Source organism: Dipodomys spectabilis, unplaced genomic scaffold (assembly GCF_019054845.1).
Source record: "Dipodomys spectabilis isolate Male_0828 unplaced genomic scaffold, ASM1905484v1 ptg000162l, whole genome shotgun sequence".
Classification (NCBI taxonomy): domain Eukaryota; kingdom Metazoa; phylum Chordata; class Mammalia; order Rodentia; family Heteromyidae; genus Dipodomys; species Dipodomys spectabilis.
The window spans coordinates 2,221,115-2,243,659 of record NW_024870839.1 but is presented as its reverse complement, the minus strand read 5'-3'; the positions used below and the strand labels follow the sequence as shown (position 1 = coordinate 2,243,659).

Here is a 22,545-nt window from a genome sequence, read left to right as displayed (position 1 = left end):
AATCACAAGGCCCCATACTTTAAATATATATTGTTAGTGACTTCCTTCCCAAGAATGCAGTTTGGGAAGGGGAGTAAAGAATAAATTTACACTCATACCCGTAATCCCAGCTACTCAGGAGGCTGAGACCTGCAGATCACAGTTTGAAGCCAGCCCAGGCAGGAAATAACCACCAGAAAACCAGAAGTGGAACTGTGGTTCAAAGTGTCAGAACACTAGGCTTGAGTGAAAAAGCTCAGAGACAGCACTCAGGCCCTAAGTTCAAGCCCCACAACTGACCAACAAGCTCAGGGGCAAGGCCTAGGCCCTGAGTTCAAACTCCATGACTAACAATAATAAAAAAAATTTACAGTGAAGACAAACTTCATCAACCAGGTGACCAAGGTGGATGTATCAGCAATTCAACATGAAGATAGCATGTCCCCTTTCCTATCAGCAAAATGATATTTTACCTCAGTGGCTTTCCTCTCATAGCTTATCCAACCATGGGAAAACATCAGGTAAATCCAAATGGAAAGACAGTTACATTCTAAAAGGACAAGTGATCAGTATTTCTCAAACTGTAAAAGAAACCAAAGTAAGAATTTGTCACTGCCTGCGAGAATGTTGAGAGATTCAGTGAAATCTGGTATCCTGTGGAGACCATTAGGTAAAGCTAAGAAAACATGACTGAAATGTTACTATTAATACATCAGTCTAGTTCCTATTTACAACAAATGTACCATACTCATAAGAAGACTGGGTATAAAATATAAAAACTTTCCTTACAACTCTTCTGTTAAAACTACCTTATAACTAGAATTTGTAACAAACTTAACCTTAGTTGCTCAATACATATGAACCAGATGCTATGTGAGAATTTTTATTGTGTCCACTGCTGTGTTCTTGTCCGGTGCACATTAAGTGATCAATATTTGCTAAATTAATGAGTAAACAAAAAGAGCTTACAATAAGAATTCAATGGCACTATGAGATCTAAATAAGCTATAAGGAAATAGGACCAGGAAAAACCTAGTCTAGGAGTTTAAATATAGGTTTAACTACAGTATGGTTTAACTTTATTAACCCATTAAGTCCCTGAAGAAACCAAAGCAGATAGGCCTTTCCAAGAGTTTGACTGTCCTAACAATAGATGTTTGTGGGACAGGAAACTTAGGGTCCAATTTCCTAACTTGTATATTTGTTCAAGTTCTTTCAACTTCACTGGGTCTCATTTCCCTCATTTGGGAAAGAAGACTGGATTAGGATGGTGGCTCACACCTGTAATTCTAGCTATTTGGGAGGCTGAGATCTGTTCAAGACCAGCCTGGTCAGAAATGTCCACGAGACTCTTATCCCACCACAAAGCTAGAAATGGAGGTATGGCTCCATTGGTACAGAAGCAGCTTTGAACTAAAAAGTCACGGGAGATTACAAGACCTTGAGTCTAAGCCCCAATACTGGCCAGCGTGAACACATCTATATACACATGCATATCCATACATGTATACACACATGTACACATGCACACACATGCATGCCTGGGTTAGATGATCTTTAAAATCCCTCCCAATCTTTAACAGTGTTTGTATACAGAGAGAAAGAGAGAGAGAAAGAGAGAGCACACCAAAAGTAAGTTTTCTCTCGCATGCTCCCCCAGCTCCTTCCCCTTCCCTGGCCTCACAGTTCTGTGCAGGGCTAAATTTTAGATTTGAACCTTATGGTCATTTCCCCAGGCTCTGTTTTCTGGGTTGTTTATTCTTTTACAGTACTTTGATTTCTGCAGTTTTGGCTTATGAAGGAGTTTGCTCAATAGGAATCTGAAAATGGTTTTGCTTACACCATTTCTGAGAATTATAAGCAGATATGATGTAAGCAGCAGCGTGGAGTATTTCAGAACACTGCAAACACAAAGGGTGAAAAGTTAAAAGCAAATTTGGTCTTAGGTCTTAGTCTTGTAACATAGTTTATGTAAAATGGTTAGGATTGGTTTCTAAAAGCAACAATAATTATGTGACATTTGATCTAGTTTTTGTTGTTGGTGTGCCTGTGCCAGTCCTGAGGCTTGAAGTCAGTGTCTGTGTCTGGGTACTGCCCCTTAACTCTTTGTTCAAGGCTGGTGCTCTACCACTTGTGCCACAACTCTACTTCCAGCTTTTTGGTAATTAACTAGAGACAAACAGCCTCACATGTTTTATTGCCCAGGCTGGCACAAGCCACCAGTACCCCTAGTATTTTTTTGGGGGGGGGAGGGGTGGATCCGTTGTGGGGCTTGAACTCACAGTTGGAGAGCTTTTGTCCAAGGCTAGTGCTCTACCACTTATAGCCATGGTACCACTTCCACTTTTCTAGTGGTTAATTGCAAATTAGAGTCTCTCAGACTTTCCTGCCCAGGCTAGCTTCAAACCTCAATCCTCAGATCTCAGCCTCCTGAGTAGTTAGGGTTATAGGCATAAGCTACCAGCGCCCAACTCTAGCAGTACTTTAGTCTCTTACAAATGATATACAGCTGGGCTCTAGTGACACATACCTGTAATTCTAGTTATTCAGGAGGTTGAAATCTAAGAGTCTTGGTTTGAAGACAGCCTAGGCAGGAAAGTCTGTGTGAGTCTTACTTCCAATTAATCACCAGAAACCCAGAAGTTAAATTGGGGTTCAAATCCTGGAGGACACTGACCTTGAGCACAGAACCAGTCCCTGATTTTAAGTCCCAGGACCAATACATACACACACGTCTTCTGGATAACTAAACCCTTGAAAATCTATTTTCACTACTATGTTATAGAATTTGTATCATCAGTAAAGGCCTTCACATCAGCAATGGTGGTTTATGCCTATAATTCTAGCTATTCAGTAGGAAGCTGATATCTGAGGTTCATGGTTTGAGGCCAACCCAGGTAGAAAAGTCAATGAGACTCTTCTCTGCAATTAAACACAGAAAGTCAGAAGTGGAGCTGTGGCTCAAGGTGGTAGAGCACTAGCCTTGGGCACAAAAGTTCAAGGATGGTGCCCAGGCCCTGAGTTCAAGCCCCAGGTCCAGCAAAAACAAAAAAAAAGCCCTTCAAATAAGAAAGTTGTTTAAAAGGTAAAATATTTTACAGTACATATATACAGTCATCATCATCATCAAAGACTATATTTTCTATTTTACTATTATAGGTCAACACAAGTTATAGTCTAATACTTTATAGCATTATGTAGAAAACAATGCAACTTTCAAGTGGATAAAGACTAGCCAGGGTTTTTCTTTACACAAAACATTGAGGTTTTTGGTGATTTAAGCTTAAACCTTACAGCTAAAAACTTAGTTATCCTCACTATGTGCAATTGTGTGTGTGTGTGTGTGTGTGTGTGTGTGTGTGTGTGTGTGTGTGTGTGTGTGCATGCGTGTATGTGTGTGTATGTTGGTCCTAGGGCTTGAACTCAGGGCCTCATGTTCTTGATTGGCTTTTTTGCTCAAGTCTGGAACTCTACCACTTGAGCAACAGCTGCAGTTAATTGGAGATAAGAGTCTAGTGGATCTCTCTACCTGGGCTGATTTCAAACCATAAGCCTCAGATCTTGATTTCCTGAGTAGCTAGAATTATACACATAAACCACTGATGCCTGGCTTATTTGGCGATTTAAAACTTAAAACTACAATTAACCTCACTATATGCGGTTTTGTAACCTACAATTTTGTGAACACTTAAGAAATCTTATATCCTAATATTTGTTGGTTGGTGTTACTCATAGCGACAAAATTTATCCTGTGAAATGGAGGCAGGAGCCTGTTGTATATTAAAGAACCACTCAAGGCTGAATCCCCAAATAGGGGCTTTGGCAGATACATATAGTTACTGTTTGAGCATTCATAGTTCCTAGCTTGAAAGGAGAGACATGCTCTCCAGAAATGCTTCCAAACTGCCCTCCATCCTTTACTTGATGCATTCAGACCACTAAGATGCAAAACAGCCGTGTCTTTCTTGTACTCTTAACCTAATGTAACTCAGAAAGCAAAAGGTTTAATGTGCTGGAGGCCTTTCTCAGAGGATACTACAACAATCACACCTGTGGTCAAGTGCCCAGGAACCCAGGAATGGGCTCTATTACCACAGTCTGAAATAAGACCAGAGAGACAAGGACCTGGAGGGCTTCTACCTTCATCAAGAGTAGGTTCTGGCACCCCAGATTCTCCAGAGTGAGGTTATTTGCATCCCCAAAGGATAGTTACTCATCAGGACCTACAGTAAGTTGCTGTTGTTGACAGCTCAATGTCTCCAGAGCTGATTCAGAAAACGTTCCACTTAAATACCCTCTTCTGCTTGAGGAAGTACACTCAAGACTGACTGGCCTTGCTGGGAAGGTGGCTCAGTGGTAGAGTACTTGCCTCGCATGCATGAGGCCCTGGTTCCATTCCTCAGTACCATATAAGCAGAAAAAAGCTGAAATGGTGCAGTGGCTCAAGTGGTAGGGCACTAGCCTTGAGCTGAAGAGCTGAGGGACAGCGCCCAGGCCCAGAGTTCAGCCTGACAAAAAAAAAAAAAAAAAAAAAAAGACTGACCGGCCCACCCAGACCAAAGGAAAAGAGGTAGCCCTGGTGCGGACAGGGCATGGAGCCCTGCTCCCACACTGGGTAGCAGGCAAGACTAACGGTTATGGCAGGCACTTGGCAGGAATGGGCCTTGCAATGGGGTCTACATCATGGATCAGTGGTTACAGCAGCTGGATTGCAATTAGTGCAGTTCCTCAGATCTGAAACTTTCCATCCGTGTGTGCCAGCTGTGGCTTTGTCCTTAAAGAGTTTGCAATAAATATCCAAATATTGTTACACTGACTCTTATTGAGTCAACCTGATAGGAATCCATTGTATCATGAAGAATTAACATATAACATATCTGAGGAGACAAGAAACAAACATGTGCAAAACGAAATAAAAGCCTATGACCTTGAGCCTAGCAGTTTCTTCTTCACTAAGAAAAAAGCTAGAGTACTTCAAGATTCTATGGGTATACTCAATAGTTCAGGAATCTACCAAGAGGGGCTGGGAAGGTGGCTCAGTGGTAGAGCGCTTGCCTTGCATGCCTGAGGCCCTGGGTTTGATTCCTCAGCACCACATAAGCAAAAAGAAAAAAGGCAGAAGTGGCGCTGTGGCTCAAGTGGTAGAGTGCTAGCCTTGAGCTGAAGAGCTGAGGGACAGCGCCCAGGCCTGGAGTTCAGACCCCACGACCGGACCCAAAAAAAAAAAGAAAGAAAGAAAAGAAAGAAAGAAAGAAAAGGAATCTACCAAGAGAATGAGTCAGAATTGTTTATATTCTAACTTGTAGGAAATTCTATTACTTCTTTTCGTTTGTTTGATTGATTTGTGCTGGTCCTGGAGCTTGAACTAAGGGCCTAGCCAACTGTCCCTCAGCTTTTTTGGTCAAGGCTAGCACTCCACCCTACCACTTGAGTCAGAGCTCCCTTGTCCACTTTTTGATGGCTCATTGGAGGTGAGAGTTTCATGGGCTTTCCTGCCTGGGCTAGCTTTGAACTGCGATTCTGAGATCTCAGCCTCCTGAGTAGTTAGGATTATAGGTGTGAGCTAGTGGCTCCTGGAATTTCAGTGATTGGACAATGGTGGCACTATCCTGTAAATACACCAATGTCTCAGCCTATGGAACATAGGTATGGACATATACATGTGCCAGTACTGAAACTTGAAGAGTTCTATTTTGGTGGATCCCCAACTAATAGAACACCTCTTGAACTGACAACAGATAGGTAGGGGGAAAATGAATGAAAGAAGTGGAATGTCCAAGAAGCCAATCTCTTAGAGCTCTATTCTTATCTAGCACACCTCATCTGCTCCGCTGTTCTAAGCAGCAGTGAAATCTACATCTGTGTACCACACAGGCCTCTCCTCTAAGCTTCAATGGCATAATTCCAACTAATTAGTAGATTTTCCTTAGGAAACTCAAACCAATGCAGGTCTAAATTTAAAGTATATTACCTTTTCCCACAACTTTCTTTTCCTCTTTCCCCTTCTCATCCATACCAGAAACCTGAGAGCCATCTTTGATTTTTCTCTCTATGTCACCACTAACTCTAGTCAGTCCTAAGTCCTCTGTCGTGCTTTTTTTTTTTTTGCCAAGTTCCTAGCATCAATTGAGACATTCACAGTGGCTTTCTAACCTATCTATTTGACAGACACACAGACAGAATATCTATAGATCTCCATAGATATACAATAGATCAATAAATTATATAGATCTCTCCATATAGACACATATAGAGACATATAGAAAAAGAGAAAAATATATAGAGATACATAATAAATCTATAATATATATCTAATTAAATCTTTGCAAAAATCCACAGAAATGAATGTTTTATTATACATGTGAGGGAACTAAGAATAATTTGCCCAAGAACCCACAGCTACTAAGTAGCAAAAGTAAGTCCGTGTTCTTAGCAGTCTGTTCTACAGATGATTTATATGACAGCCAAGTGCTGATGGCTCACACCTGTAATTCTAGTTACCCACAAGGATGGGATCTGAATACTGCAGTTGAAAGCCAGCCTGGGTAGGAAAGTCTGTAAGAAAGTCTGTAAGATTCTGCCACCAAAAAGCCAGAAGTGGGGCTGCAGCTCAGGTTGTAGAGCAAGGGACAGCAGCCAGACCCTGAGTTCAAGCCCCTTATGAAACAAAGGTTTCATAAGACCACTTCTAATGTCTTAAATTTTCTTAAAATAATCAAAAATTTGTGTCTTTCCCTATTGATCTTTAAAAGGCTACATAATGTCGGAACATTTTCATATTTTTGCAGAGTAAAATACAGTAACTGAGAACTGCTGCTGTAAATCAAGACCACCTCACACAGCCCAGTATTTACTTCACATGTGCCGTGTCTCCCCATCCCTCCTTCCTCAGAACTTACAGTATTCTGTATTTTAGAGGGTGATTATAGCAGATATTATGTAATACACAGAAAGCTTCTAACAAAACATCATTATCAATGCAAAAAAAATAGCAAAAGAAGAGAACAGAAAGAAAACAATGCTACTCACAGAAGCCAATAATCTTCCATCTTCCTTCATAGCTAAGTAACGGTTCGCACACAAGCCCTTGATAGACACCACGCCTCGTTCTTCTGCTTGAAGCTGTAGTTTGACTGTAAGTAACAGGGAGAAATTACCTTTGTAGCACCATGGAGAAAAGAACCTGTTCCACATACGAAGGCAAGACACCTGAGTAGTACTGGAGGTGCAGACTGTAGCCTAGCCTGTGGCTACATGGGGCTCCTCTCCTGGACACACTTGTGTCACAGTGAGCAGGAGGGCAGAATGGACAATTGTTTCCTTTTTCAGTAATTATATTGTTCCCATTAACTATATAAAGTGAAGCTATTTATGTGACATAGAAATATAATTTGTGGGAGCCGGGGCCCTGGTGGCTCACGCTTGTAATCCTAGCTACTCAGGAGACTGAGATCTGAGGATCACAGTTCAAAGCTAGCCCAGGTAGGAAAGTCTGTGAGACTCTTATCTCCAATAAACCAATAGAAAACCGGAAGTGGTGCTGTGGCTCAAGTGGTAGAGCTCAGGGACAGCGCCCAGGCCCCACGATCAACAACACCAAAAAAACAATATACATATATATAAATACATATAAATATATGTAAATATATATGAATACATATAAATATATGTAAATATATTTATATATACATATAAATATATGGGACATATAAATATATGCTACTGCTTAAGCTCCTTAAAAGTCATTCCTGACCAATTTTTCACAAATGAAAGACAATCTAGGAAATAGAGGTGTGGCTCAAGGGGAAGAGTATCAGTCCTGAGAAGAAATAACCAAGCAAGAAGGGAAGGTTCCAAGTTCAAGGCCCAGTCCTGGTACACATAATAAAGAGGGTCTATATGTTCACTATTGTCTTTTGGGCTCTATTTTCCTGATTTTCTCATGCTTTATATCTACCTTCCCTTTCAATACAATGGGGGTGTATTTTTCTTATAGGAAATTTTTATGTATAGCTATTGTGTGTGCATATGCATGTATATGTACAGGAGCCAAGACCTGAACTCAGGGCTTGGGTGCTGTTCTTTGGCTTTTTGATCAAGACTGGTGCTCTACCACTTGAGTCATAGCTCTACTTTGGCTACTTTTGTTGGTTAGCTGGAGAAAGAGCCTCAGAGACTTTCCTACCTGGCCTAGTTTTGAACCACCATCCTCAGATCTAAGCCTCTTGAGCAGTTAGAATTACAAGCATGACCCACTGATGCCGAGCTGTGTGGAGGTATTTTTTATTGTTGTTTTGTTTTGTTTTTTAACAAATCTCTAGTGGAAAACAGCTTTTTCTTATACAATGAGATGGAAGGGTTGCATCTCCAGCATCCTGGAGGCACCTGTGTGTTATGCTGCATATTAAGCAGCATATTAAGCAGAAAACACAAATTTGTATTACTTATAATGAAATGTGGATGAATAATTGCCTAAAATTTAAAGTGAAGTTAAAATAGTTCCGCTTTGCTACTGAGAGGCAGCATCTGCCTGCCTAGAACATTCCCTAAAATGTATTTTGGCTAATAGATACTGCCTACAAAGCAGGTTCTGGGGGGCAAATAAATTTAGAAAATTCCAGTGAAGGGGCTGGGAAGGTGGCTCAGTGGTAGAGCGCTTGCCTTGCATGCGTGAGGCCCTGGATCCAATTCCTCAGCACCACATAAGCAAAAAAAGCTGGAAGTGGTGCTGTGGCTCAAGTGGTAGAGCACTAGCCTTGAGGTGAAGAGCTGAGGGACAGTGGCCAAGCTCAGAGTTCAGGCTCCACGACTGACAAAATAATAACACCAATAATAATAATAATAAAAAGAAAATTCCAGTGAAACCCAGGTTAACACTCACTGCCAGGCTGCTCAGAGTTATGCTTAGCATCATCCCACTGTGTGCCATCTTAAGGGGATCAAACATATAGTATTTAACAAATTTAGTCTTAGAACAAACTTTTTCAAAGGTATTCAGGGTGTCTTTCAGAACAACAGAAAAAGCAACACTGAAAAGTTCAGATTTTAGAAACTAGCACAATGGGATTTGGATAATATTAGAAATATAATGTTTCTTTAGAGTTTACAAGTAGTTAGAGAAATGGATCATTAAAAAGCAGTTATTTAGTGGCTCATGTCTGTTACCCTAGTTACACAAGAGGCTGACATCTGAGGATCATAGTTTGAAATTAGCCCAGGTAAGAAAGTCTGTGAGACTCTTATCTCAAATTAACTAGCAAAAAGCCAGAAGTGGGCCTGTGGCTCACGTAGTAGAGCACTAGCCTTGAGTGAAGAAGCTCAGGGACAGCAACAAGACCCAGAGTTCAAGCCCCAGGACTGGAAAAAACAGGGGGGGGGGTTTCCTTGGCATATTATTTCACTTTATTTTTCAATGATACTGGAGTTTGAACACAGGCTCTTATGCTTGCTAAGTAAGCAGGCATTCTATTTAAGTCACTCTGCCTCCATGAGCTTATTTTAAATACATAAGCTATAAAATAACCAGAGCCCACAAGAAGTTGGGAGCATCAAAAAGGCATAGATTTTCTTTAAAAATCAGTCTGAAACTTGGCCCCAATGGCTCATGCTATAATCCTAGCTATTCAGGAGCTGAGATTTGGAACTTGGTTCGAAGCCAGCCTGGGCAGGAAAGACTGTGAAACTCGTATCTCCAAATAACCACCAAAAAGCTGGAAGAGGGGCTGTGACTCAAGTGGTAGACTGCCAACCTTAAGTGAAAAAGCTAAAGGCTCGGGCCCTGAGTTGAAGTCTCAGTAACAGCACATTTAAAAAAAAACAATAAAGATATAGAGAGAAGATATAAAATGCACACCTAATTGGTATATTATACTCGTCTCTAGGCATCCAAGACATGGTGAGATCAAAGGAGAATACTGTTAGGAAAGAAACACAAAGGTGCAATACCTATGTGCCTTTGACCATATAAAATGATATTTATTGAAATGAATTCCAGGAAATGAAAACAAGAGAGTTTTTTGGTCTTGTTTGTTCACTTATCTGTCTTTGAAGGGTAAGGTGGGTCACAGAAATGGAGGGACAAAGGGTGAACAAATGCAGCAGTGATGCTCACTAGGCACTAAGTGGAAAATGAACAATACAACTTGTGGGTGGGGACAGAAGGGAAGAGGTGACAGTGTCCAAAAAGAAATGTACTCTTTACCTCACTTAAGAAACTGTAATAAGGGGCTGCAAAGGTGGCTCAGTGGTAGAATGCTAGCCTTGAGCTGAAGAGCTGAGGGACAGCACCCAGGCCCAGAGTTCAGGCCCCACGACTGGACCCCCCAAAAAAGGAAACTGTAATAATTTTTTAAATGGTAGGAAAAACCTCCATGTATAGCCTACAAAATTAAGAAAAGAGAAGTGACAGAAGGGGATGCGTTGGGAGGGATGAGTGAGAAGGTTGAAAGGGGCAACGTTGATCAAGATGCACTGTATTAATAAAAACTGCTTTGTTGAATGGCAGTTATTCAAGGGTAATTTTTCTTTGTTGTTGTTTTTAATGTACACTGTGCAGTTATTTCTTTTTTCTTTCATCTTTTTCCCCCTATGGTTTATCCCCTGTTGTCACTGTATTTGATTTTGGTGCCCTGTGTCTTGTATATATGTTTATTTGAATTAGGGGAGGGAAGGGGAACAACAACATGGTGAGACAAAGGACAAAGGGTGGCCAAAGCAACAGCGACATTCACAAGACAGTATACTGGAAATGAACTTTACAACTCGGGTGATGTGAGAGGCGGAAAAGTGGGACAAAGCCGAGGGAGGGGGTAACAAGTTCGACAACAAACGTACTCACTACCTTATGTATGTAACTGCACCCCCTCTGTACACACCTTGACAATAAAACTGAATAAAGTCTCTGCATCCCCCTGCCAAAAAATAAAAAATAAAATAAATTTGGTGTGGATATCTAACAAACAGACTACAAAACAAGTAATATACCCAGAGATGTCCAGGGTCTTTCCACCGTAGTTAAGAAGCTTGAGGTAATCGAGAAGATAAAATGATGTTAATTGCGTAGCACCTAACAGAACTCTTAACGTATCTGAAAGGACCAGGCCCTGGTGGCTCATGCTTGTAATCCTAGCTATTCAGCAGGCTGAGCTCTGAGGATCACATTTCCAAACCAGCCTGGGCAGAAGAAGCTGACAGACTAATATCTCCAATTAACCACCAAAAAGTCACAGGTGGAGGTATGACTCAAGTGGTAGAGCACCAGCCTTGAGCAAAAAAGTCAAGTGAGAGGCCCTGAGTTCAAAAAAAAGATTGCACACAAAAGCCGACAAAAGAGAATGAGCTAGTCAAAATATGGAAGATAGGAATAGCATAATCAGTCCACTTAACCTAGGTAACTTTTGGGTTTTTTTTATAATAGTGTCACCTAATTTATCATTGTCCTATTATTTTCAAAATTCATTAAAAATTATGCACAAAAGCTGAATTTTGCCAGCATGGGTAAGTCTCCTGAGCTGACTTGAACTGCTCAAATCAACTCCCATCTACAAAGTTGTTTTCCTAATGTCCGCATGCTGTGAAGTAACAGCCAGAGCCCTGGTCCTGGGCCCTGTTTGATCTGCAGCATTATCACTAGAATACCATTTCCCTACCATGCCACTTACCATTTAGAGAACCCCGTGGCTTTCAGTATACTTGGGAATTGTGAATCCTCACGACCAATTCCAGCGCATCTGCATCTACAGAACATCTGCATCTCCATACACCCCTTCGCAGTCACCCTCCATGCCATCAACACCACCACCCCAACCATAAGCAGCCACTAATCCACACCACAGGTTTTCCTCAGTGGTCTCCTCCGGACATCAGTGAGCAAAAAGGGCCTACTATAAATAAAGTTCGTCTCGTTATTTCCAAGGAAAATACTATATTAATAACACAGACCTTGTATAATTTCTCAGTCGATTCTGTTCATTCATATAGTAAAGAATGGAGCTATTCTGAGTGTGTGCTCAAGCGCTCAAGGCTAGAGTTCTTCCACTTTGAAGCACAGCTCCACTTCCAGTTTTATGGTGGTTAACTGCATATAAGAGTCTCATGATGGGCTGGGAAGTTGGCTCAGTGGTAGAGCTCTTGCCTTGCATGCCTGAGGCCCTGGGTTCGATTCCTCAGCACCACATAAGCAAAAAGAAAAAAGCCGGAAGTGGCGCTGTGGCTCAAGTGGTAGAGCACTAGCCTTGAGCTGAAGAGCTGAGGGACAACGCCCAGGCCCAGAGTTCAGGCCCCATGACCGGACCCCAAAAAAAAGAGTCTCATGAACTTTCCTGCCCAGGCTGGCTTTGAACCACAGTCCTCAGATCTCAGCCTCTTGAGTAACTAGGATTACAGGCATTAGCCACCAGCACCTGGCTAAGATTGGAACAATTCTAGAGCCAGAAATACACATGACTTCAATCTACAAACTCTCCTCTCATGAAGCTTTCATTCTAGTGCCTGTGACACCAGCAATCAAGTTCTCATTTAAGTGACCTGAGAGCCAAGCAAATGAAACCTCTCACCTTGCATACTAAGCCAGAAAGCAACATATGTTTCAAGTTACTATGATGGCTCATGCCTGTAATCTAGCACTTGGGAGACCCAGACAGGAGGATCATGAGTTCAAAGACAGCCTGGGCTATCCCGAGAACTTCACTGATGGTTCCAGAACATTACTGAATCGCTTCACATCTCTTTGGACTTCCTATAACATTTACTGTATGTGAATAAGGACACAGCCCTGGGCAGATCCTCTTCTTCCAGAAACTTTACAAAGCTGTAGGTAGAGGCAGAAGATGTCAACAGATCCAACCTGCTCTCTGAGAGACCAACTACCTCCCAGTCTTTGAAAGAGTCTGTGTCCTAACTCAAGTTGGAAACCAGGCTTTTAATCAGAGTTGGCAATTGTTACACCCTCAGAAGTTATTTTCCTCCTAAAGGTTAGCTTCAACTATAAATCAATACTTGAAAATGCCATATCAAGGCCTTAATTTGTCTCAGAGTAAATGAAGTTCAACAAACCAGCTACATTGTGCAAATACTTGTGTTTAAAATAGGGTTATCACCCCCAAAGAAACAGAAAACTTGTATCCACACCAAAAGCAATATATTGTGTCTGGGAACTTCTTGTAACTTCATTGCTGACTGCCAAACTCGCCTGTCCCCCACGTGTCTTTGCAGGGGTCACCGAATAAACTGTTGAACATGCAGACACCAAAGAATATAGCTTAGCACTAAAAAGAACCCAGAGCTAGCAAGCTATGGAAACATAAATGCATACATAAAGAAGCAATCTAAAAAGGCTGCAAACTGGATGACTGCAGTAATATGACAGTATGAACAGAAAAGACTGATCCTGAACAGTGGAGCTGTGGCAAAGCATACAGCATGTACCCCAAACTAACGCAATAATTCCTACTTGGTGCCAGTGAAGTATTTGACCTGTGCCACATGCACATCTTTTATTAGCAGTCAACTCATGGGCTCACCTCTGAAATGTCTATGTCAGAGGCCATTAACCTGGCTAGACTATCCTGGAAACATACATGGCTCTGAAAAGGGTTAATTAGCCAAAAGAATAGAAGCTGCCGCAAGTAAGTACTTTTCTGCAACCAATCCAACATACTTAAGACAGAGGGAACCTCCTGACTCCAGCCTTTTCCTGGCAAACCTTCGCTTCTTTTCCAAAGGCTCGTGGATGGTGTGAGAGGGCCTGAGGTTTGTCTCCACATTAAGTAAGTACTCCGCAAAGATAATACAAGCGGCCTGGCTGGCCAGGCGCCTCCCCAAGGGGAAAGTGCCAATTAGCTGAGCTGTTTGTGTTTCTGGCACTTCCTTCTGAATTGAAGACTTTGCATTCATCTACAAAAATTACACTGCTCAGGCAGTTCCAGCACAAAAAACAGAGCAGCATGTGTGCGCCCAGTGAAGGAGGAGCTTTGGGGGGTAACGCGGGAAGTAGAGGCCCCGGGTGGGAGGGAAAGGAAGTTGTCCAGAATGTTCCAGAATGTTCCAGTTATTTAACTACGCCTTCCCACACAGTCATTCGGTTTGACTGGTAAAATCATTAGGAAAACAGCTTTCAAAGTGTGCTCAAGACAAGAGAGTTTTATTTGACTCTCCTGAAAATAGTTGGGGCAGCACGTCTCCATCCGTGATGACCATTACTGCAGCCTCCACTTTGGAAAATCACATGTCCAGCCAAGAGCTTGAGGCCCAGCTCCAAAAGTGCCGAGAGGCTCCTGCCAGGAAAGTTCTTCCCTGTGTCCCCTGGTGACAAGCTGCCTGGGCCAGAGGAGGAAGCTGGAGACAGCTCCTTGGCCTCAAAGTCTCCGGGAAGAAACAGGGTCCCTTCCTTAGCTGAGCAGAGAATTCAAAGGAATAAACAGGGTCACAAAAAAAATTTAAAAAAAGGAAGCCACCAGCAGCAAGACACAGCTGTGGAAGTGGGAATGAAGTTCAGTGGACCACTCCAGAATAAGTTCTTGCAAATAGGATACTTGAAGACAGGGTTGTCAATGGCTCATGCCTATAATCCTAGCTACTCAGGAGGCTGAGATCTGAGGATCAGGGCTCAAAGCCAGCCTGCGCAGAAAAAAACCATGAGACTCTCATCTCCAATGAACCAGCAAAACACTGGAAGTAAAGCTGTAGTTCAAGTGATAGAACATCAGCCTTGAGTGAAAAGGCTCAGGGACAGTGCCCAAGCCCTGAGTTCAAGCCCTAGAACTAACATACACACAACATTCATTCACACACACACACACACACACACACCTTCCATTAATATGCACGCTCACCACTATAAAATATTATATCTATAAACAGAATGGTATTTTTGTGATATCTTATATTTAAAAATATTACCTGATCCAGGTATAAAAGTGGGACAATGTAATGGCTCATGCCTCTAATCCCAGCTACTCAGGAGGCTGAGATCTGAGGATTGTGGTTCAAAGCCAGCGGGGACAGGAAAGTCCATGGGACTCTTATCTCCAACAAACCACCAGAAAACCAGTAGAGCTCAAAGTGTGCCTCAAAGTGGTAGAGTGCTAGTCTTAAGTGAAAGAGCTCAGGGACAGACAAAAAAAAAAAAAGATGGAAGATGTACCAACTTTCCCATATTACTTACACATTTTATGGTCCATATAAAAAGAAACAGGACACAAAAATGGAGAGCCAGAAGGTGAACAAATGCAGCAGTGGGACTCACTGGATGCTATGTAGACAATGAACTATTCAACTTGTGGGTGGGGACGGGAGGGAAAAACTAGCAGAAATATACTGATTACCTGACTTATATAACTGGAAGCCTTCTGTACATCATCTTTATAACAATAAAAAATTAACATTAAAAAAAAAGAGGTGCTGTTAGCATGTGGGGTACTGGCCACGTCTTCACAAATCCTGGATGTGCCCTGAGCTGTGTCTATTTTTAGTGGAAGGACAATTCCTGGAACTGAACTCTGTATCACTCTCACTTTAATAAGAACATTCTTATTTGACTCTGTCAGTGCTGTCTGCTTTTGTCTATTAAAAAGTAGAACTTGGGGCTGGGAAGGTGGCTCAGTGGTAGAGTGCTTGCCTTCCAAGGGCAAGGCCCTGGGTTCGATTCCTCAGCACCACATAAGCAGAAAAAGCCAGAAGTGGCGCCTTGGCTCAAGTGGTAAAGCACTAGCCTTAAGCTGAAGAGCTGAGGGACAGTGCCCAAGCCCAGAGTTTAGGCCCCATGACCGACAGGAAAAAAAAAAAAAAAGTAGGACTTTAACTCCATGTTGTACATAGTATCCAGGCAACACACACTTGATAAAGCACACACTAGGTCCTGAGACACAGCACCACACGCCAACCTGGCACCACACCTGCAAGGGTTATAGAAAACCACACATGCAGGTTCCATAAGCCTGGGGAGGCAGATAAAGGTTATTCCAAGATTTTTAAACGTGAAGGAATTCCATTAAAATGAATCAAATTTCTAACCACCTAAAACCCTTCTTGATTTTCCATTTTTCTCCTTCCTAACATCAAAGGTACAAATTGCCACATAAATCCTTCTCTGAGTCTTGTGTGGAAGATGACTGCTCTCCACACACCCTCTGTTATTAGACACATAATATAGATTTTTTTTTAAAAAAAACATTCTTTACAGCTTGTGTGGGGTAGAAGGGAGAAGTTGGGGAGATGGGAAAGGAAAGGATGGTAGGGGGAAAACAAAGGAGGGGGTAACAATGCTGGATAGGAAATGTACTCATTACCTTACCCATGTAAGTGTAATCTCTTTGTACAGTATCTTTACAATAAAAATATATATTAAATATTAAAAATATTAAATAATAAAAATATTAAAAAATTGTTCTAGTAGTGGAGCTTGAACTCAGGACCTGGTTGCTGTCCCTGAACTTTTGTGCTCAAGGCTAGCACTCTCCTGCTTGAGCCACAGCTCCATTTCTGGCCTTTTTTTGGGGAGGGGTGTAGTTTATTGGAGAGAAGAGTCTCAGACTGTCCTGCCCAGGCTGGCTTCAAACTGCAATTCTCAGATCTCAGCCTCCTGAGTAGCTAGGATCCCAGGTTAAAGCCACCAGTGCCCAGCAAGTCTTTGTCTTGTTGGTGGAATTTAAATGCTGAGAGCACAACATAGGCAGCGCTGTGTACCCTGGAGCTTCTTCTCTTGAAACCTTCACTCTCGGGACCTAGCCAAAGAGAAACACCAAGGAGACAACCTTCAGCCTGCCAGCCATGTTGCTGCCAAGGGACCAGATACAAATATAAAGCCATTTTGGATTTCTCTGCTATATGTTAGAGAGCTCACTGCACCCGCAGAGTGGCGCTGCCAAGCCCTGCCCCTCTCACAGAATCAAGAGAAATCATAGGCCACCTGAAATGTTGTTTACATTGTTACATTACCATACATAAAGCACTGAAGGCCAGGCACTAGTGGTAATCCTAGCCACTCAAGAAGCTGAGATCTGAGGATTACAGTTCAAAGCCAGCCTAGGCAAGCAAGTCCATGAGACTCTTTATCTCCAATTAACCGCCAGAACACCAGGAGTGGCACTGTGGCTCAAAGTGGTAGGGTACTAACCTTGAGTGAAAAAGCTCAGAGACAGCACCCAGGCCCTGAGTTCAAGCCCCACAATGGCCTAAATCAATTAATCAAGCAAGCAAGCACTGGAGGACAGATGACCTATAAAACTAAAACTGAGGTTTGAGGATGATAAACAATAGAATAACAACTATTATCTAGCAGGACTATACTAAATACTCTGCCTATGTGGCCTAATTCATATTCATAGCAGTATCAATTCAGTGGCTGCTATTCTTTAGTATACATAATTGGCCACTGAAACTGGTATTTAAAGGAATTAAGTAGTCTACCAAGATTGTGAACTGAGACATAAACTGTGGCATCCTAGCCCTGCCCAGATGTGCTATCACGAGAACAACCCCAGCAGAAGAATGCTGAGAAGCCATGGTGCTAGTGGCTCATGCCTATAATCCTAGTTACTCAGAAGGCTGTGATCTGAAGATCATCACGGGGTCTTCTCTCCCCAAAGACCGCCCCCCTTCTTGTTCCAGGAGTTTTGACATGAATGTCCGCTTCAGCCCAAATCCTCCCTTCCTTGTTCTTGCTTTGTTTGTTAGGCTTCCTTTCCCTCCTCTACTTTCTTCTTCCCTTCTTTCTGCCCACCTCACTTCAAGTGTTCTTTCTGCTTCTTCCAGAAGATTTATGAAGGCTTTAGGTGCCTCTGGATCACATCTCCATTCCTGGCTACATAGGATGTTGAGATCTGAGCATCAAGGTTTGGAGCTAGCCCAGGCAGGAAAGCCTATGAGAGTCTTATCTCTAAGTAAACACCAAACAAGCCAGAAGTGTAGCTAGGCTCAAGTGGTAGAGCACTAGCTTTGAGCAAATAAGCTCAGGGTTAGAACTTAGGTCCTGAGTTCAAGCCCCAGGACTGGCACAAAAAAAAAAAAAGAAAAAAGAAAAGAAGAAGAAGAAAAAGAGAAAATAGCAATTACAGTTAGAAATGGGAAACACCAGGTACAGCATTAGCCGATGATAATGGCAAGTTTCTCAGAGACTATCAGGTAAAATCACCGAGCTTTATGCAAAAGCAGAACTCTTCCTGAAGAGAACCCTCTCAAGAAAACTCAGAGTAGACAGACACTATGTAATGAGATAAATCACAGTGTGTGCTTGCCGATCCCATGGCTTGAACTTGGGGCCTAAATGCTGTCTCTGAGCACTTTTGCTCCAAGTTTTAACTCTACCACTTGAGCCACATAGCTCCACCTCAGGGGTTTTTTTTTTTGTTGTTTGTTTGTTTGTTTTACTGCCTCTGAACTGCAGTCTCTAGGATTATAGGTATGAACCACTGGCACTTAAATCACAGTCTTTAATCACTGGCCAACCTTAAATCACAGTCTCACCCTTCTTTCCATACTAATAATTTTCATGTTCAATTGATATGTAATTGTTCATATTTATGGGGCCCCTGTGACATTTAAGTACAGGTACACATGTGTAGTGATCAAGTCAGGATAAGTGGCACAACTCTCTCCTCAGACATTTGTCCTTTCCTTGTATGCAAGACGTCCCAAATCTGCTCGGCTATTTTGAAGTATACCCTCAGCTGTCAGGCTAACAGTTACCTACCTGTGCTACGGAGCACCAGAAGTCACTCATATCCAACTGCACCCCAGGCTGTCTTTTCTCCACCCTTTCCTTTCCATGCTTCTCAAGCACACAGTATTGTGTATGTGCAGGTACTAAGATTTGCATTAGGGTCTCAAGCTTGCTCAGTTGGTGCTCTACCACTTCAACCATGCCCACAGTCCAGCTTTTTGCTGGTTAACTGGCAATGGAGATTTTTCTTCCTGGGCTGGCTTCAAACCTTCATCCTCTGGATCTCAGCCTGCTGAGTTTCTAAGATTTCAGGCCTGAGCCACCAGTGCCTAACTAACATTTCTTATAATTAATAGAGAGACACATTTCCTAGAGATCTTATTCACAACATCAATGGTCATAAATTAAGGCTCACATCAGTTCACAATTTGGCAAACACATTTCCCTGTAATATAGCTTACAATGGTTTTCTCACTACTGAGATTAACTGGTAGACATGTTTGAACATATCTAAGATTCTATCCTCAACATATTTTGGACCCTGGATATGGTGATATCAAATGCTATATAACTCTTGCTCCAAAAAGCAACATGACAGCAGGGCACCAGTGGCTCATGCCTGTAATCCTAGAGGCTGAGATCATGGTTCAAAGCCAGCTCAGGCAGGAAAAACCTATGAGACTCATCTCTGATAAACCACCAGAAAACCAGAAGTGGTGCTGCAGCTCAAGCGGTAGAGTGCTAGCCTTGAGCTGAGGAGCTAAGGGACAGCGCCCAGGCCTAGAGTTCAAGCCCATAACTGACAAAAAAAAAAAAAAAAAGCAACCTGACACCTGACTATTGGCATATAATTTTAGGGCTCATGGAAATCAAAATGCATCCATGGGCTCCCAGGTTACAGCTCCCCATCGGGAGAAAAGATGGCTCCCCATACTTCCCTGATATTATTTTGCATACACAGGAGGACTTATCACAAGTTCTGTTCTCTGCCCTCCCCAGAGAGCTGAGAACTTCCACTTCAACCATCAGCCAATGTAAGTATTCAGCTTCTAACAAAACACTTACCTGCCTGGCACCAGTGGCTCATGCCTATAATCCTAGCTATTCAGGAGGCTGAGATCTGAGGGTCTGAGTTCAAAACAAGCCCACACAGGAAAGTCTATGAGACTCTTATCTCCTATTAACCACCAAAAAAAGCCAGAAGTGAAGCTGTGGCTCAAGTGGTAAAGTACTAGTTCTGAGTACAAAAGCTCAGGAAAAGTGCCTAGACCCTGATTTCAAGCCCCAGAATCAACACACACACACACACACGCCACCCACTTTTGTAGGTAACAGCCAGGATCTAGGCCAAGATTCTCCCTGATTCTGCAGCTTAAACGGCCTACAGTTATATTCCATTAAGCATCGCCAAAAAATAATTTCACTCTGGAAACTATTTAATGTAAGTGTAACCAAACAGATATCAATTGCTTTTTTTTCCCCAAGTCTCATTAAAACACTGAAAGAGTACGTGGTCTTGAATAAGATAACTTCCAAGATAAACCAGCTGAATTGAAGACATGTAAATAACTAAATTCTCTGCTATATGAGATAGAAGCTAGCTTTTAAAGTGTCTAGCAAAAATCATCACTTTGATTTACATATTAACCTAAAGCATGAAGACATTTTGATGGTAACAGACAGGGGTCAGCAGCTTACTAAAAATACTTTTAAGGTTGAGATGAAGCTCAGTGGTAGAGTGCTTGCCTAGCACGAAAGGCCCTAAGTTCATCCTCAACACTGCAAAACTAAGTCGTATTTCTACTTTAGATCATGATAAAGTGTATCTTTACTCCATTTCTTTGCTCTAGCAATGGGGTCTGCACTCAGTTCCTTGCACCCTTGCTTGGATTTTCCACTCAGGCTGGCACTGTACCACTTGATCCACATCTTCATTTCTAGCTTTTTGCCAGTAAAGTGGAGATAGGTCTCAAGAACTTTCCTGCCTGGAATGGCTTTGAACCATGATCCTTAGATCTCAGCCTCCTGAGTAACTAGGGTTACAGGTGTAGGCCACCAGTTCCCCACTCCTTCCCTTTTGTTAATCTTTCAAAGAGAAAGCTTCTAGTTTATTAACTGGGGTGTGTGTGTGTATGTGTGTGTATGTGTGCGCGTGTGCGTGTGTGCCAATCCTGGGGCTTGAACATAAGAGTCACAGCACTGTCCCTCAGTTTTGTTGTTTTCTTGTTTTTGCTCAAATCTGGCACTTTACCACTTGAGCCACAGCTCTATTTCCAGCTTTTTTGGTGATTCATTGGAGAAAGGAGTCTCACAGATGTTCCCGCCCAGGCTGGCTTTGAATCAGGATCCTCAGATCTCAGACTCTAAGGTAGCCACAGGTGCCTGGTTGATGTTTGATTACTAATAAATAATTTCTACGTGACAAATTGATCTGAAGAGATGCATCCAGTCTATAGACTTGGAGGTTGAAGAATATCAGTAACAAGCAGACTATGATGGGGATTTTTTTATTGTTAAAAATAAATGATCAGAGCTGGGAATGTGGCTTAGTGGTAGAGTGCTTGCCTAACATACATGAAGCTCTGGGTTCAATTCCTCAGGACCACATACACAGAAAAGGCTGGAAATGGTGCTGTGGCTCAAGTGGTAGAGTGCTAGCCTTAAGCAAAAGAAGCTTAGGGACAGTGCCTTGGCCCTGAGTTTAAGCCCCAGGACTGGCAAAAAAAAGAAAAAGAAAAAGTTATCAGAAAATTGGCATTAAACTTAAAAATGGAGTACAGCATAAATGTCAAGTCTGAGAGTGTACATTCCTTGTGAAAACTAATGGTCTGAGCCAGGGGTCAGTAAGACAGTTAAGCAGTTAAGTTTTAGGCTTTGAGAGGTATCTGCTCTGTAATGCAAAATCAGCCACAGGCAACTAAACAAGGGTGGGGGGTTAGTGGGAGAACAAGGAAAGGGGTAACAATGCTCCCAAGAAATGTACTCATTGCCTTACCCATGTAACTGTAACCCCTCTGTACAGCATCTTTACAATAAAATAAATTTGAAAAAGAAACATGGGGGTTGTGTTCCGATAAAACCTGACTCACACAGCAGGCTGTGGGCAGAATCCAGTCCTTCAGCCACGGCCTAAGAAATTCAATTATGAACAACTGACTTCTGAAGAAAATGTTCTTCTACAGAAGACTGCCATGAGAAATTCTGTCAAATATTCTATCGAAATCAACATATAAAGCACATGTAGGTTACTATGGATCCTGTATAGTATCCCCTTACTACTTATTCTGATTCTCAGTATTTCCCAGCCATCTGGGATTTTTTTTTTCAAAGACTCATGTACTACCAGAAAACACCTTTATCCCATGTGTTGATATTCACAGAAACCAAGAATCCACTAGCACTTCTGCTTCCCACTGCTTTCTTACTCTCATGGCTTGACACTGTCGGCTCCTGGGATGATGTATGCCCCAGGGACTGGGACTGGTCATGTGTGTGATGTTCTGAGGACTAACAGAGCGGGTCTTCAGAAAGAAGAATATCAAATTATGGGACTGGAGCATTAATTATGGAATTATTCAACTGGGCCAGTTGAATAATTATTCTGTCAAGGAATAATGCCCAGTTACTTAGGTGATGTTATGCGCTAAACTGTATACCTGTAAGTCTCAAATGTTAACATGCTAATCACCCAGGAGACAGTGCCTATAAGGTGATAAGGTTGAGGCCTTTAAGGGAAGGCCCTAATACAGTCTGACTTCTGTCCTTCTAAGAGGAAATTCAGACACACAAAGGAACAGTAGGAACATAGGCCCCAAGGAAAGGCCATGTGAACTGGCCACAAGAACGTAGCCACCTGCTCATCAAGGAGAGAGACCTTAGGAGAAATGAAACCTGGTAATACCCTCATC

At 42.2% G+C, this 22,545-nt stretch overlaps 1 protein-coding gene across 1 annotated transcript in view; it reads right to left on the bottom strand.

The window, feature by feature from the left end:
• The window catches only part of Fgf2 (fibroblast growth factor 2), a 40,300-nt gene that overhangs the window by 6,274 nt on the left and 11,481 nt on the right, over positions 1-22,545 (bottom strand). Inside the window, exon 2 of the mRNA XM_042693012.1 lies at positions 7,009-7,112. Coding sequence (XP_042548946.1) covers positions 7,009-7,112 — 104 coding nt within the window. The remainder of the gene's footprint in view (positions 1-7,008; positions 7,113-22,545) is intronic.